Raw genomic sequence first — 15,863 nt, 5'->3', positions numbered from 1 at the left:
TAGTACCTATATTTTTAGACTTCTTTAAACTAGCAAAATTTTATTAATAAAAATTCTGAAGACTCTTAAGATCATACATTTAGAGCTGGAAAAGACCTGTGACCTTTGTCCAGTCCCATCATTTTATAGATCAGGAAATAATGAGAGAAGTTCTTTCTGGATTTGAATCTCAGCTAGGATTCAAATCCAAGACCTTAATGTAGAAAGAACTTTTCCTAAGGATTTCTTTCATACACTAACATGATGAGTAACCTTAAATGTCTTTTCTGAGGATTTCATAAATATACTTTTATTTCCAGTATACAGGGCAGACATTATTTTGTTTTAGGATTCTTTGTGAATAATAAACTGATCTATTTCAGAAACAAGTGATTTTTCAAAGAATTTCTATATAGGTTTAAAGAAAAATTACTTAGACACAGAATACTTTTTACGGCTAGTTGTTCATTTAGTTTAGGGAAATTCAGGTCTTTTTTTAAAGCATCAATTGGGAAGGGGAAAGGAAGAGAGGAAGAAAGAAAAATTTGGAATTCAGACTCTTACAAAAATGAATGATGAAAACTATCTTTACATACAATTAGAAAAAATAAAATACTATTTGGTAAATAAAGGAAAAAAGAAAAGCCTCAGTTTAACATGTTACACAGAAATAATTTGGTTTTCTATCCAATTTTAAACATGCAATTAATATGATAGAATTTTAGAACTGGGTAGAGAAGGTCCATTGGGGTTTTTTTTGTGTGTGTGTTTTCTTCCCTCATCTCTTATCTTCCATTTTTTTTCCAAAGCTTTTGGTTTGATTCATTCAGTAACATAAGGAGAGGCATTTAGGGGAGAAAGACTGGTTTCTGAGGGCTCTGGTTGAATTCCTGGCTCTGGTAATTATAGCAATTATGTTCAATTCAAATGGAAACAAATTCCTTCAGGCAACATATTGACGTAGAAAACCATAAATTAATATCATTTATGTTATAGTGTATTTTTATTTATTTTTCTAAACATTGACCAATTCCATTTTAATCTGATCTGACTACACACTCAGGTGGTTTTCAGACAGTCAGAGGAGGGTCTGACATCTCTGTTTTATAAATACATCTATTATAGGCTTAATCAAGTCCCTTAAACTTGCTGGACTTCTATTTCCTATAAAAGGATGGGATTGTTCTGGATGGTCTCTTACTGCTTAGGGATTTATGTGAAGTGAAAATTCAGTAATGTAGGAAGCATTTATGTTCAAACTAGTTTAGAGTCAATATAGTGGTTAGACTTAAAGTGAGGAAGATTGAGTTCAAGTGCTTCCTCAAATTCTTAATTAACTGACTCCGGTGAGTTACTTGAAGACTCTGAGTCTCAGTTTCCTCATTTGTAAAACTGTGATAATAAAAGTATCTTCCCCTCAGAGTTGTGGTAAGAATAAAATTAAATAACACATGAATTTTGAAGTGCTAGCTATTATTACATATCATATATCTTTACAAATACTATCATTTTTATTTTTTGCTATTTTATTGTTAATCTAATGCCCACTTTTCTGGCACTCAATTTGTTGAACATTTTTAGGTCTTTTCACTTTCAATAACTTCATTTTTTGACAATGGTAGTTATTTAACATGATTTATATCTTTTCAAAGAATTAATTATACTACTTTTCCACAGGCAGAGTTAGTGATGGAAATATTCCTGTGATTCTCAAGGCATTGTGTGTATATAGCATATGAAGAAGGAGGGCATATTTGGAGTAACTATCAATGGTCTAGGTTTACAAACTGATTTACAAATTCATCCTTTCAAAAATAGCAATATCACTTAGGCACATGTCCAAACCTTTTCCATAATCGCTTTTGTGGTTGGGGTATATGGTGCATACATAATCTTTCCCAATAGCAAAGGTTTCAAGAAAGCCCAAATTACAGGTCCAGCTGGCATGTTAACAATGTCTTTATAAAGAGAGAAGCAAAATGGTGCTGCAAGAAGAAAGAAATTAAATAATTATATGCATGTATTTTAAATGATTCTTGATCACAAATTGGCCCAGATCACTAAAATAAATCTAAACCTTCAAAACATCAATGTCTATATTTTAGGGAGGAAATGGTTCTTTACTGTTGCATGATTTGCTTGACTAGTATTTATAATTCTTTGACCTTAGATGAAATCAGAACCTACTTTGAGCCAACCAAGAAAACCTAAATTAATCATCTAGAAAATGGCAGTTTTGTGACGCTCATTTCAAGCCCACTTACTTGCATTCAGTGGAATTCCATATTTTAAAGCAATTTGCTTTTTACTTAAGTTGTAGGTCAAAGGATCTTTGGTGTGGTTACCCCCTTTGGGTTTCTGTGAAGAGGGCAGCATGGCTGTTAAATAGTCTGTAGTGATTCCTTGAGAGCACAGAGCTTGGGAGATGGTGCTAAATGATCCTTCAGGGCCATTAATATGATGGTTTCTATATATTGCCTGTGGGAGAAAAATCAGAAACATATTAATTAAAATAAATTACTTGAAAAAGGCCCAGTAGCATTAAACCAAAAAAAAATCTAAAAAAACTATGCACCCTAGATTTTGATGAGTTTCACATAATAAAAATGACTATTATAGAAAACTTATAATAACAGTTATAAACAATAGCCAACATTTTATAGTGCTTTAAAATGTGCAAAGTAATTTGTATGGTGTCTCATTTATTTCTCACAACAACTCTGTGCAGTAAGAGCTGTTATTACCTACAATTTAAAGATAAGGAAACTGAGAATTGCCCACAATCATACCACTAATCAAATGTCTGAAACAGAATTTGAACTCAGGTTTTCTTGACTCCAAGCTCAGTGCTCTATGCATTGTAAAGTCCCTTTCAAAATAGGAACATGGATGTTATTGGATTTATTGAATATAATTGAATAAGATTTTCAACCAGATGAAACCTATGAAACAGTTAAGTTTCAAGAGCGGTATCAAAAGACCTTCCATGGGTTGCATCTATATGAACTCAACCAACAATATGTTGACAAAGAAGTTTCAGACAAATGGTTGGATCACATGGACTTATTATAAAAGCAAAGTGTTTTCAAATGGTTGTTCAAGATCATATTATTGCCACCAGAAAATAAAGAAGGGTTCTCTTTGAGAAGTCTGAACTTATTAATCAATGCAAGTTATATATGAAAACAGTTGATACTGTACAACACATCACCATCAGCTACAAAAAAATTATTAACATCTATTAAATACCTAGCAAGACATGCCCTGGGATCAAGCAATCAGTGTTAGAAGCTTGCTATGTTCTGCAGAAGAATAATATATATCTCAATGTTTTTGTTCAATTGTAAGAGACAGTTATTTAATTTACAGGGGAAGAGTTCAAACATCACTAAATGTTTAAAAAAATCATATTAAGATAATGACTTGCCCTAGGACAATTGTAATCTGAACTTCACCAAAAATCTGAGCCCAAGATGAAAAGTCATCATAAAAAGAGAGTGGGATGTAATGGGACTACAGAGTGGGACTCGGAAATAGGAAGAACTAAATTCAAGGCTTGTCTTGTGACCACTTAATCTCTTATTATCGGCAAACAATTCTTTAAAACTACGAGATGTCAAAGACTTGCCCATCTACATGTGCAGAGGAAGTTTTCCATGAGTCAGTGAAGTCACAGGTCCAGTTTAATTAGCAAGAACAAAAGCTACAGCTTACAAATGCATGCATGCATGTATGTGTGTTTGTGAAATGATATATCTGTGGATATATATATATATATGTACTCACACACACACAATGATGCCTGGGCATGTATGCATGTGGATATATTGTTTATGTAAGTACACATCTCTAGCCCCTTTCTTTGCTGCCATGTTCCTCACCATCACACATCTGAGAAGCAAACGAATGTTAATACTCATCAATTTAGGTTTCTACATGAGCAGTCAGAAGTTAACCAAGTAAGAAAGTCTAAATCTTCAGTGATGAAGGTAAAATGAACAAGAAGAAGCATTTGGGTGTTGGGTATTGTGCTAAACACTTTTCAGCTATTAGCTTACAAGTATTTCATTCACATACATATACAAATATTTCCTCTTCAAAACTCTGTGAGATAGGTTCTAATATAATCCCCATTTTACAGTTGAGGAAACTGAGGCAAACAGAGCAAGTGACTTGTCAATGGTCATACATCTAGTAAAAATCAGACTGTATTAGGACTAAGGTCTTGCTGATGCCAGTCCCAGATCTCTCCACACTATGCCACCTATATTCCTCATTCTATTGAGAGATTTTATTGCATTATATAGATCAGATTTTGTGTGTGACTCAGTGGATAATATTTGATGATATGCTGGAATTAGCCTGAACTTGTTTATTAGTACAACTGTCAAATTTTCAGTGTGCACATCTCTATCTCAGGAATCTACGAATGATCAAGAGTTTGATTTTATTATTGTTTTGATTGTCTAGATTTAAGAAAGTGAAGGAGAAAAAGGTTAATAATTCAAATTAAGCAGTAAAGTGTATGAGGCAAATATTTTCCCCAGAAAGACATTTATGAAACACTTACCAGTATATCACTGGTAATATTTCAAAAGAGATTTTACAAAGAGCCCATTATTAGTCCTTATTCATACCTGCGATAATGGTACACTTCGGGACAGGTGTAATTGTTTCAGTGACCTCAATTTGTCGATCAGTGGACGGGTGTCAGTAACCATTTGATTGAGAAAGTCTTTCAGTTTTATGAAGAGTTCTATCATCTTTTCTGTTGGGTTTTGATCTTCCCTAGGGAAAAATACCTAACAAAAATGGAAGCAAAACAAATGATTTGAAAAAGTCTATAAAGTCCTGGACAGTTACATTATTCACTGTCTATCCTGTCGTTCATAATCACACAATGTACACCAAGAAAGTAGAAAATATTGGACACTTCATCTGATCTACTCAATTCAATTCATTCAGGCATTTCCCTACCATTTTGTTTATGTAATACTATAAAAAAAACTGGAAAAGTATACTCTGCTTTATAACTGTCAGATGCCTAGGCCATCTGAGGTGTTAGTTTGGACTCCTTAATAAACAATCAGAAAATTAAAACTAACTCTAACTCACTTTACTGTAAACTAGCCATACTCCACTACTATTTGTATTTAAAGAAGAAGAACCACAGTTATCCTGGAATGCTGGCTATTGGTTCCTACATAATTTTTCCAAACTGCAATCAATCTATTTCACTACTGTTTGCCAACTCCATATGAAATATTATGAGTTTCTAGGTTGATATGAATAAATTCTTTCTTTAAAAAAAAGCCAGAGTCTAATTTTTCTTTCCTCGTCAGTATCTTTGAAGCATTAAGTAGTGATCCTCCATTTGTCAAACACATAGTCATCAGTCCAACACTGGGATTTTCCCATAACAATGTGATTACCACCTTAGCCAGGCTTTATCTGCTAGGAAAATTAGAGAGCTGCTTAATTACTGGATTCCCACAAGAAATACCATATCTGGTTTCTGCTCTGCAGGAGCATTACATAGAGGGAAATGGAAATGGAAGTGAATTAAATAAATATGATGGAATGAAGAAAACAGCTTTCCTTCTTATGAGTCTTGGACTGCACTTTGTGCAAAATGTTTTCAGCTATAAATCATTAGAAATAGAAAACCAAAACATTATCATTCATAGTGTTCTAATGCACCCCCCCACCTCACCAACAGCTCATCAGGTTTAGGCCTACAAAGCCTACAAATTCCTACTATTTTTCAAGAATCTATTCTCTCTCTCTCTCTCTCTCTCTCTCTCTCTCTCTCTCTCTCTCTCTCTCTCTCTCCATCTCTGTCTCTCTATGAATGTTATTGGGAATCTATAATTTCTGTGCTGGAACTATGATTTCATTGATAGAACTCCCAGGTGAGAAAACTCCCTTTACCAATGTAGTTTGGCACCTTCTGGGCATCTTCTAGCCTTAGAGGACAACCTAAGGGCTATCTTGTCAAATAATTAGAGGCAGGACTAGAGAACAAGCCTACCTGGTGTCTTTGAGGTCCTCTCCAAGGACAGTTCCCTATCTGTTATACCACACAGCCTATGAGCCTATGAAATGGAAAATCAGAGTACTGTAATTGTTCAATGTTATTGTTTTAATAAGTACTCTGAGAGATGCTAAGGACCCAAAGATGATAAAATGAAATAATCCCTGTCCTCAAGGGGCTTACATTCTACATATAGATGGTTCATGATTTGGAAGACATAATGAAGAATTTTTTTTGGTGTTGAGTTTGCATATTTATCTTGTAATCTTCATATTTTCATTCACTACATAGACCTGCATTCTGTACTTCTTAAGTGCAGAGAATACTAATTACAGAAAAATTCTAACCCTAGAGTGATAGACATTTTCCATTCATTTTTCAAATTTATTTATCTATGCCTGTATCCTCACTATAAATTTTAAAAAATCACAAGTTAATATATTTAGAGCTAAAAAGATACCACAGAGGTCAAAGCCAGAACTCACTTTTTTACACATTAGAATATTGAAACCCATAGAGATTAAATGATTTATCCAAGATCACAATTCTAAAATTAATTCAAACCCAGGCCCTCTGATTCCAAATCCAACACTTTCACTGAACCATGCTGCATATTTACAGGCTATGACCCCATCAGAAAACAGGAGAGTCTCATTCTATTACTGGCTAAGTTCTTGAAACAGAGATCCTAACCCTTGACTGATACAAAGAATAGGCATCTTGGAGTTTTTTACATTTGGACCAATTAGAAAATCCTGTTTGGGTAGTTCTGGAAGAACATCATCAGCTCCCACAAGGCAGCTGTCCAACACTGACTACTCCATCCCACCCACCTTGGCTCCTATTCCAGCTGTAGAGAATGTGGGCTGGTGCCATTTTTTTCCTGGCTTCTCCCACTCATAGGATGCAAAGTGCTAAAGTTAAACACATAACATTGGAAGGTTTGACGTAAGGGAAATCTTTTTAATTCTTAGTTATTACAAAGAATGGACTACCTAAGAAAAATGGCTTCTCCCTCATTGAACATCTTCAAGAAAAGGTTGAATGAGTACTTGTAGACCATTCCATCTGCTGCCCTGCCTGGTTTCAACTCCATGGAGCAACATAGCCATCCTCAATTAAGCTTCTCAGCTCCAATCTTATGTTATTAACTCAATCCTTGACTGATACCATTTCTCTTGCCCTCATCTCCCCTCAAATTGAAGGGTTTGGAGGGTGTATAACAAGCTCCTCCTAATACCTTCCTTTAAGAGGGCAGAAACTAGACTTTTGACCTCACTCCAATCTGCATTCACTGCTCAGATGGATTTCAGACTTTGTGAAACAATCTACCCCCCCAATGTCCCCCCCTTCCCTCAGCCCCCATTAGATTATAGAGTTAAATTATTAGGTGTATCCTTTGGACTTAGAGCACTGCTTAGAATTTAGTAGTCATTTAATAAATGTTCACTGGATTGGATTAAATTATTAAGTACATATATTGGAGTGGGGGTTGGACTAGATATTCTCTGAGGGTCTTTCCAGCTCTAAAAATTCTGTGATTCTGTGATCTTATAAGGGACTGAACTTTTTCACCTTCCCCCTTTCTTCCCTCCTTATTCTTATGCTACTATGCACACCACAGAGGTAAAAGGGATTAAGCTTTCATTGTTTGGGGGAAAGTGAAGGGTCTTTGGAGCTAGGGCAGAAGAAATTCAGAGAATAAAGGAATCATTGTTATCACTATTGAACTTTACTAGTCTTATATCTCTTCAAAGACCTAATTTAAACTTTCAGAGTCTGAATTTTGTATTCCCAAGAATGTAACTCATATTTATAAGTTGTACAAAGTGAGCTGGAGAAGGAAATGGCAAACCACTCCAGTTTCTTTGCCAAGATCTTTTCCAACAACTTTCCCAAATGGGGTCATGAAGAGTTGGATATGACTGAAAATGATTGAATAAGGATAAAACAAAATAACCAATTAATGGCTTTAGGTATAGTTTTCCTATACTGGAATGGAGTCAAGATACATTTGAGATTTAAAAAGCCTGGGAGTTTCCAAAGCAATAATGTAATAGTTGTTTAAGTGAACCTCTTCCCTGCTGTTGTCAAGAACATAAGTAAGTAATTAAACAGTAATAAAATAAATTAAGGGCATAAGACAGCTAATTAACAATGCAAACAATATTTACCTTGTAGGTAAAGTTATAAACATCCAGGTAATGCAGAAGTATAATTCCTGTGAGATAAGACAGGCGGGACCTCTCTGGAATGGATAGGTTGCAGAATTCCATCATTTCGACTTCCAATTTCATATCGGTGACATTAGAATCACAAGAATACAGCCAGAATATATGAGAAATGATCTGTAGTTTTGAGGGAAAAAATATTTTTTCATTAGCCTGCCTTAATATGACTCATTCATCCTCCCATTTTGAAAGTCTTTCCTGTGCTATCATATTTCAGCTTTAAAGTACAGCAAATACTTTATCATCAAGGATTTAATGTCTTTTTTTCCCTTTGTTCCTTCCTTCCCCCTTTTTCCCTTCTTATTTTCATTGTTCCTTTTTTTTTTTTTTTTAACATTCTCAACATCATGAGGCAAGCGGCGCCCATACGTAATACTGGCAGGCCTAAGCACTAAATGGTGGAAGTAGGAAAAAGCAAAGTGGAAATTGAGGGAAAATGAAGAGAAGAGTTAGCATATAGAGAAAAGAGAAAAAGGAAGAAGGGAGAGAGGGGGAAAAAAGGACAAATAGGAAGATTAAAAGAGACAGAAATCCTCTGATTCTACATACATGAGAACAGTTGAAGATTGGGAAGTTATGGGGACAACTAGGTGGTGCAAAGAATAGAGCACCAACCCTGGTGTCAGTAGGACCCGAGTTCAAGTTCAGACTCAGACACTTAATGATTCCCTAGCAATGTGACCTTGGGCAAGTCACTCTTAACCCCCACTGCCTTAAATAAAAAAAGATTTGGAAGTTATGGAAAAGATATTTTGGGAGTTTCTGATTGGTAAAGATTACAACATTTGAAATCTGACCCAGATCTACCATGCTGCCATAACCAGGTATTAACTCACAGTTATAGTTATAATAATTTTATTTAATATTTTTATAAGATGTTTTGATTTTTCAAAGAGCTTTCTTTCCAATATATCTTTTAGTTAGGGATAGTATTTTATTATGGGTAGCTAGGTGGTTCAGGAGATAGAGTGTCCCACTTAGAATCAGAAAGACTCTTCCTGAGTTCAAATCTGATCTCAGACACCTACTGTCTATGAGAGTTTAGGCAAGTCACTTAACCCTTTTTGCCTTAGTTTCCTCATCTGTAAAATGAACTGGACAAGGAAATGGCATACAGTTCCAATATCTTTGTCAAGAAAACCTCAAATGTGGTCATAGGGAATTGGAAATGACTGACAACAACTCAACAAGTGTCTTATTGTCATAGAATGGTGTATATTTAGAGTTAGAAAGGCTCTGAGACTCCATTTAGTCCAGCTCTTTCATGATACTGGGAAACCAAGACTGAAGACATTTAAGTAATTTGGCTAAAGTCATCATACTCCTTTTTTTGTGGATGAATTAATAAACTTGGGGAGAGTCAAGTCATTCAGCCACAAATCAAAATGAGCACTCAGACCCAAGTATTTTGACTCTCAAACTTGTGTTTCTTCTGTTCCTCAAGAACATTTATTAAGCATCTGTTATATGCCCAAAACTGAAGAAACAATGATAGGTAAAAATAATCCCTGCCCTCAAGGAGCTTACAATATGATAAGGGGAGACAACATGCAATAAACTACATACAAACAAGATATACAGGATAAATTGGAGTTAATCTAATATTAGAGTAAGAAAGACTTGAAGCAGGCACTTAAATATATATATATATATATATATATATGTATATATATATACATATATATATATATAAAATGTATCGATCTATCTATTCCTTTTATGGTCAAGATATTAAGATAAGACCAAAACATTAGTCTTTGCTCTCGAGGATCTTATGTTAGACTTCTATTTACAAACAACATGTGAGCAGAATTGCAGGATTATTTGAGAAAAAAGGGGACTAGGACCAATTACTCATATTAGCATTGTCATGCTCCTTTGAATCACAAATTACTAATTAAGGAGTGGTTATGTCGAAGTAAAACTTTCTGGTCTCTTAGAAGTACCCCCACTGGAATTTCTAGAGTTCTATTAGATTTACACTGAGTTAAAAAGAAAAAAGGGGGGCAGCTAGGTGGTACAGTGGATAGAGCACTGGCCCTGGAGTCAGGAGTACCTGAGTTCAATCAACACTTAATAATTACCTAGCTGTATGGCCTTGGGCAAGCCACTTAACTCCATTGCCTTGCAAAAAAAAAAAAGAAAGGAAGGAAGGGAGGAAGGAAGGGAGGGAGGGAAAAAAGGCAGAAAGGGCTGGGATTTTAGGTTAAACAAGCTGGTTTAGATCTTGACTTTGACAGTTTCCAGCTGTCTGAAATTTAGTCGGACATTTTTATTTATCATGAAGCATTTATTAAATGCTTATTTGTAAGCCAGGTTAATTTTAGAGATGAAAGAATGGTGAAAATTTGGTCTTTGCCTTTGACCTGTTTCCTCCTTTATAAAAGTAATCCTTGAGGTGTTTAGACATTCTTTTATTTAAAAACAAATAAAAACTCTAAAGCAAAAATCATTATCATCACAAGCCAAATAATCTAACTTCAACCAATTAAAAAATTGTTCTGCAGGTCAACATGAAACTTCGCAAATAGTTTATTTTGATCACCTCTAAATGTATTGTTCTTTGATCCTGAAATATGTATAGTTATGGATACACATTTCATAAAGACACACACACAAATCATTTTATATAATATAGAAAGAACTTTTACAAGAAAGTCAAGGCACAACTCAGAGAACTGGGGGAGTCACAAGGAAGATAAATTACTTCCTAGTCAACTTAGATGTGTCCAAGGTTTTTTCAGCAGTTTTAACTGAAGCAGTCTTGAAAGGTGCTTCTATCATGGGCTAACTTAAATTATGTGACATTTTATATCTTCTGAAGATTGAATTGTTGTTTATCGAGCTATGGGAATCAGGAAGATGAAAAGAAGGAAGGATATCACTTAATGAGGAAAGGAGACAGAGGAGAGAGAGAGACAGAGACAAGAGACAGAGACACATAGAGGGAGCCAGGGGAGGGGGTGTGTGAAACAGAGACAATAGAGACAGAGAAATAAATAAAGCACCCAATACAGTTAAACTTTGAAAAGAGAAAAGTATGGACTGTGGAAATATGGAAAGAAAGGTTCTCCTTTCTCTTTTTCTTACCAAGTATAAAAAGAAAGTTTTTGGAAATAAGGACTCCAGGAAAATGATTTCCTCACAGCTTTTGAGAATAATAAGAACTCTTGCTGCCCATCTATGTGTTCTTGTTTTTTTTTAAACAAGATCAAAATGATTCTATTTTTTCAGGAGCAAAAAAAAAACCATGATTGCAAAATCAATACTGAAATTAGAACTTAGTTTCACATAAGCCAAAGGAGAACTCAAGGGGAAAAACCAAATGGATGGTGTTTGCTATCACAAGGGACAGTAAAGTACAGGCTACAGGGTTAGAGTTTTCTAGGGGGAACTCATTAGCAGGACTTGAGTAAATGGAAAGTTCTAAAGAGGCTTCTTCCAGAGGCAACTTCAATGGCTTTCCAATGGCATACAACAAGGGAATTGATTTCAGAGGGTCATTTATGTTTATGAATGAGCTTTTAAACTTGATATCTCTGTTTTTCATTTTAATTATTTATTTATTAAGTTTCTAACATAATTCCTTCCAAAGAGACAAGAAAAAAATCTAAAGTCCATATCTAAATTCAAGCAGTCAGAACATGACACTGTGGGCCAATATGGATTTTCACAAATTCATATAATTTGATTCTAACCACAACTTCATGATATATAATATCATTTTTAATTTTTAAAGTCTTTAATATTTTGTTTTTGTTTGTTCCAAGAATTTCATTAGGGGCAAAAAAAAAGGATTGTTCCTATTAACTAGGTCACTGGAACACCAGGACTTTGACTTAATTCAAATATTCTATATCAGTGTGATGGGGAGACTATATACAAAGACATAAGTTATATAGAAGCAATCAATAAACATTTATTTATTTATTTATTATGAGTCAGTCACTGTGCTAGGTATAGGAATAAAAATACTAAAATGAAAATTGTTTTCTTCAAGAAATTAATATTCTATAATAAGCAGTATCTATCTGAAACTATCAACAACCATTATATTCAATGGGGAGAGTCTTGAGGCATTCCCAATAATATCAGGGGTGAAACAAGGATGCCCATTATAATTACTATTCAATATCATATTAGAAATGTTAGCTTTAAATTAGAAAATAAAAAGAAATTGAAGGAATTAGAATTGGGAAGGAAGAGACAAAACTCTCACTCTTTGCAGATGACATGATGGTATACCTAAAGAATCCCAAGAAATCATCCCTCAAACTCCTGGAAACAATCAGCAATTTTAGCAAAGTTGCAGGATATAAAATAAATCATAAATCCTCAACTTTTCTATATATGACTAGCAAGATACAGCAGGAAGAGCTAGAAAGAGAAATCCCATTCAAAATAACATCAGATAATATAAAATACCTGGGAGTCTACTTGCCAAGGCAGACTCAGAAACTTTTTGAAAACAATTATAAAACACTTCTCACACAAATTAAATCAGATTTAAATAACTGGGCAAACATCAACTGCTCATGGATAGGTCAAGCTAATATAATAAAAATGACAATTCTACCAAAACTAAACTACCTGTTTAGTGCCCTACCAATCAAAATTCCAAAAAATTACTTTAAGAGTTAGAAAAAGTTGTAAGTAAATTCATATGGAAAAATAAAAAGTCAAGAATTTCCAGGGATTTAATTAAAAAAGTGCAAAAGAAGGTGGTTTAACCCTACCTGATCTAAAATTGTATTATAAAGCATCAGTCATCAAAACTATCTGGTATTGGTTAAGAAACAGAGTGGTGGACTAGTGGAATAGAATAGGTACAATGGCAGGAAATGATTATAGTAATCTGTTTTTTGATAAACCCAAAGAGTTCAGCTATTGGGATAAAAACTCTCTCTTCAATAAAAACTGCTGGGAAAATTGAAAGTTAGTATGGCAGGAACTTACATTAGACCAACACCTTACACCCTTTACCAAGATAAGATCCAAATGGATACAGGTTTTAGACATAACAAACATTACTATAAGCAAACTAGAAGATCAAGGACTAGTTTACCTGTCAGATCTATGGAAAGGGAAGCAGTTTATGACTAAGAAAGAGATGGAGAAAATCACTAAAAATAAACCAGATGATTTCGATTACATTAAATTAAAAAGCTTTTGCATAGACAAAACCACTGTAACCAAGATAAAAAGAAATGTAGTAACTGGGAAACAATCTTTACAACTAATGTTTCTGACAAAGGACTCATTTCTAAACTATACAGAGAACCGAGTCAATTTTTTTTTTAAAAAAGAAGCCATTCCCCAATTGACAAATGGTCAAAGGATATGCAAAGGCAATTTACAGATGAGGTCAAAACAATCCATAGTCATATGAAAAATTGCTCTAAATCATTACTTATTAGAGAAATGCAAATTAAAGCTTCTCTGAGGTACCATCTCATACCTCTCAGACTGGCCAATATGACCCAAAAGGATAATGATCATTGTTGGAAGGGTTGTGGGAAATCTGGGACACTATTACATTGTTGGTGGAGCTGTGAACTCACCCCAAACTTTCTGGAGAGAAATTTGGAAATACTCCCAAAGGGCAACAAAAATGTGCATACCCTTTGATCCAGCAATACCACTATTGGGTCTCTACCCTGAAGAGATGATGAAAAAGGGTATACAAAAATATTCATAGAAGCCCTGTTTGTGGTGGCAAAGAACTGGAAATCAAGTAAATGTCCTTCAATTGGGGAATGGCTTAGCAAACTGTGGTATATGTATGTCATGGAACACTGTTGTTCTATTAGAAACCAGGAGAGACGGGAATTCAGGGAAGCATGGAGGGATTTACATGAACTGATGCTGAGTGAGATGAGCAGAACCAGAAAAACCTTGTATACCCTAACAGCAACATGAGGGCAATGATCAACCTTGATGGACTCCCTCATTCCATCAGTGCAACAATCAGGGACAATTTGGGGCTGTCTGAAATGGAGAATACCATCTGTATCCAGAAAAAAGAATTGTGGAGTTTGAACAAAGACCAAGGACTATTACCTTTAATTTAGAAAAAAAAACTGATATCTTATTGTCTGATCTTGCTATCTCTTATACTTTATCTTTCTTCCTTAAGGATATGATTTCTCTCTCATCACATTCAATTTGGATCCATGTATACCATGGAAACGATGTAAAGACTGACAAATTGCCTTCGGTGGGGGAGGTAAGATTAGGCGAAAAATTGTAAAACTCAAAATAAATAAAATCTTTAAAAAAGAAATTAGTATTCCATTGGGGAAGAGAATGTGAACAAATATTAAGTATGAGGAGGGTGATCCCTGGAGCAGGAAATACTTTTGCTCTTGAATGGAGATAAGTGGTATCAAAGTCAGGAGGCTCTGCTCACTCTTGATTCTCTGGCCAATCATTTCTTATGCAAATTCTATCTCTGACAATCAGGAATTGCTGAGTTACCTCAATTATTCAGGTAAGAGCTAAGGCACCGGTTGAATTCCATGACTCAACCAATTATATAAATGTGAACAGAATAAAGGCAAGCTAATTTGGGGAGGGTACAGGAAGATCAGAGGATCATGAAAGACTTAAGATAGCACTGGAGTTGGGCTTTAATGAAAACTAGAATTCTAAGAGTTGAGAAGGAAGTCAAGGAGGGCAAGATCACAAAGATATGAAATAATGTGTCCTGTGTGAGAAGCCTCAAGAAGCCTATAATACATAAGCTGGAAGCTTCCAAAAGGGTCCCCAAGAACAAGAAGGAGAGAAGAAAAAAGAAAGGACAGTCTATTGCTCTTCCTGGATCTCAGCTTCAAGCTCTGGACCTCTATACAATCCACTGAAAAAGGAGTCACTTCAGGGCAATGTAAAATCTCTCAGAAGATAAAACAGATATACATACAGCTCTGCCTATTGGGCAGGGTTACATTAGTCTGTTACAAATGTTGAATATTATTTCACCTTTTCAAACATTGGAAGTGGGCAAAGTCTTTCATAGCATACCTCTGTTCTGTTTTCAGGGATAGGCATTGCCAACAGTGCATCAATAGTTGCATTGGACATTCCTGTTGCTTTGTGAAGTTCTACTGTCAACTGGTCAGTATTTTTAAACATATTTTTTAATTGACCTTTAAGGAAAAAAAACACATTGAATTTGAGTTACTATATCATTCCTTTATTCAATTTTTATCTACAGTAAATCTATAGACCTCTCCATAATTTTTTATTTCAGTTTTTGCAAGGCAACAGGGTTAAGTGACTTGCCCAAAATCTCACAGCTAGGTAATTATAAAATATCTGGGGCTGGATTTGAACTCATGTCCTCCTGACTCCAGGACCCCTGCTCTACCTACTACTGTACTACCTAGCCATAATTTTTTTTAAAAGTAAAATATATATTTTATTCTTTATACATTTGTATAAGTGTATATTTTATACTTTATACCTTTGTTTCTCTAATCTGGAAAATGGTTTGTCATGCTAACTATACCTGTCCTTTTTAAATTAATTCCTAATAAAATCTCATTATCCCAAAACACTCTAGTATTGGAGGGGAAAGGACAAGATTTAATTAGAAGACCTGGGTTTGAATCTAATTCCAT

General features: G+C 34.7%; 1 protein-coding gene across 1 annotated transcript in view; it reads right to left on the bottom strand.

Annotated features, from left to right (window-relative positions):
* ABCA12 (ATP binding cassette subfamily A member 12) overlaps positions 1-15,863 on the bottom strand; it is a 231,375-nt gene that overhangs the window by 87,372 nt on the left and 128,140 nt on the right. Inside the window, exons 14-18 of the mRNA XM_074191440.1 lie at positions 15,265-15,389; positions 8,188-8,361; positions 4,617-4,781; positions 2,244-2,457; positions 1,825-1,964 (exon numbers count right to left, since the gene is read on the bottom strand). Coding sequence (XP_074047541.1) covers positions 1,825-1,964; positions 2,244-2,457; positions 4,617-4,781; positions 8,188-8,361; positions 15,265-15,389 — 818 coding nt within the window. The remainder of the gene's footprint in view (positions 1-1,824; positions 1,965-2,243; positions 2,458-4,616; positions 4,782-8,187; positions 8,362-15,264; positions 15,390-15,863) is intronic.

This window comes from Macrotis lagotis, chromosome 6, assembly GCF_037893015.1.
Source record: "Macrotis lagotis isolate mMagLag1 chromosome 6, bilby.v1.9.chrom.fasta, whole genome shotgun sequence".
Taxonomy (NCBI): domain Eukaryota; kingdom Metazoa; phylum Chordata; class Mammalia; order Peramelemorphia; family Peramelidae; genus Macrotis; species Macrotis lagotis.
The sequence above is the reverse complement of the archived record's forward strand: the minus strand, read 5'-3'. Positions and strand labels throughout refer to the sequence as shown.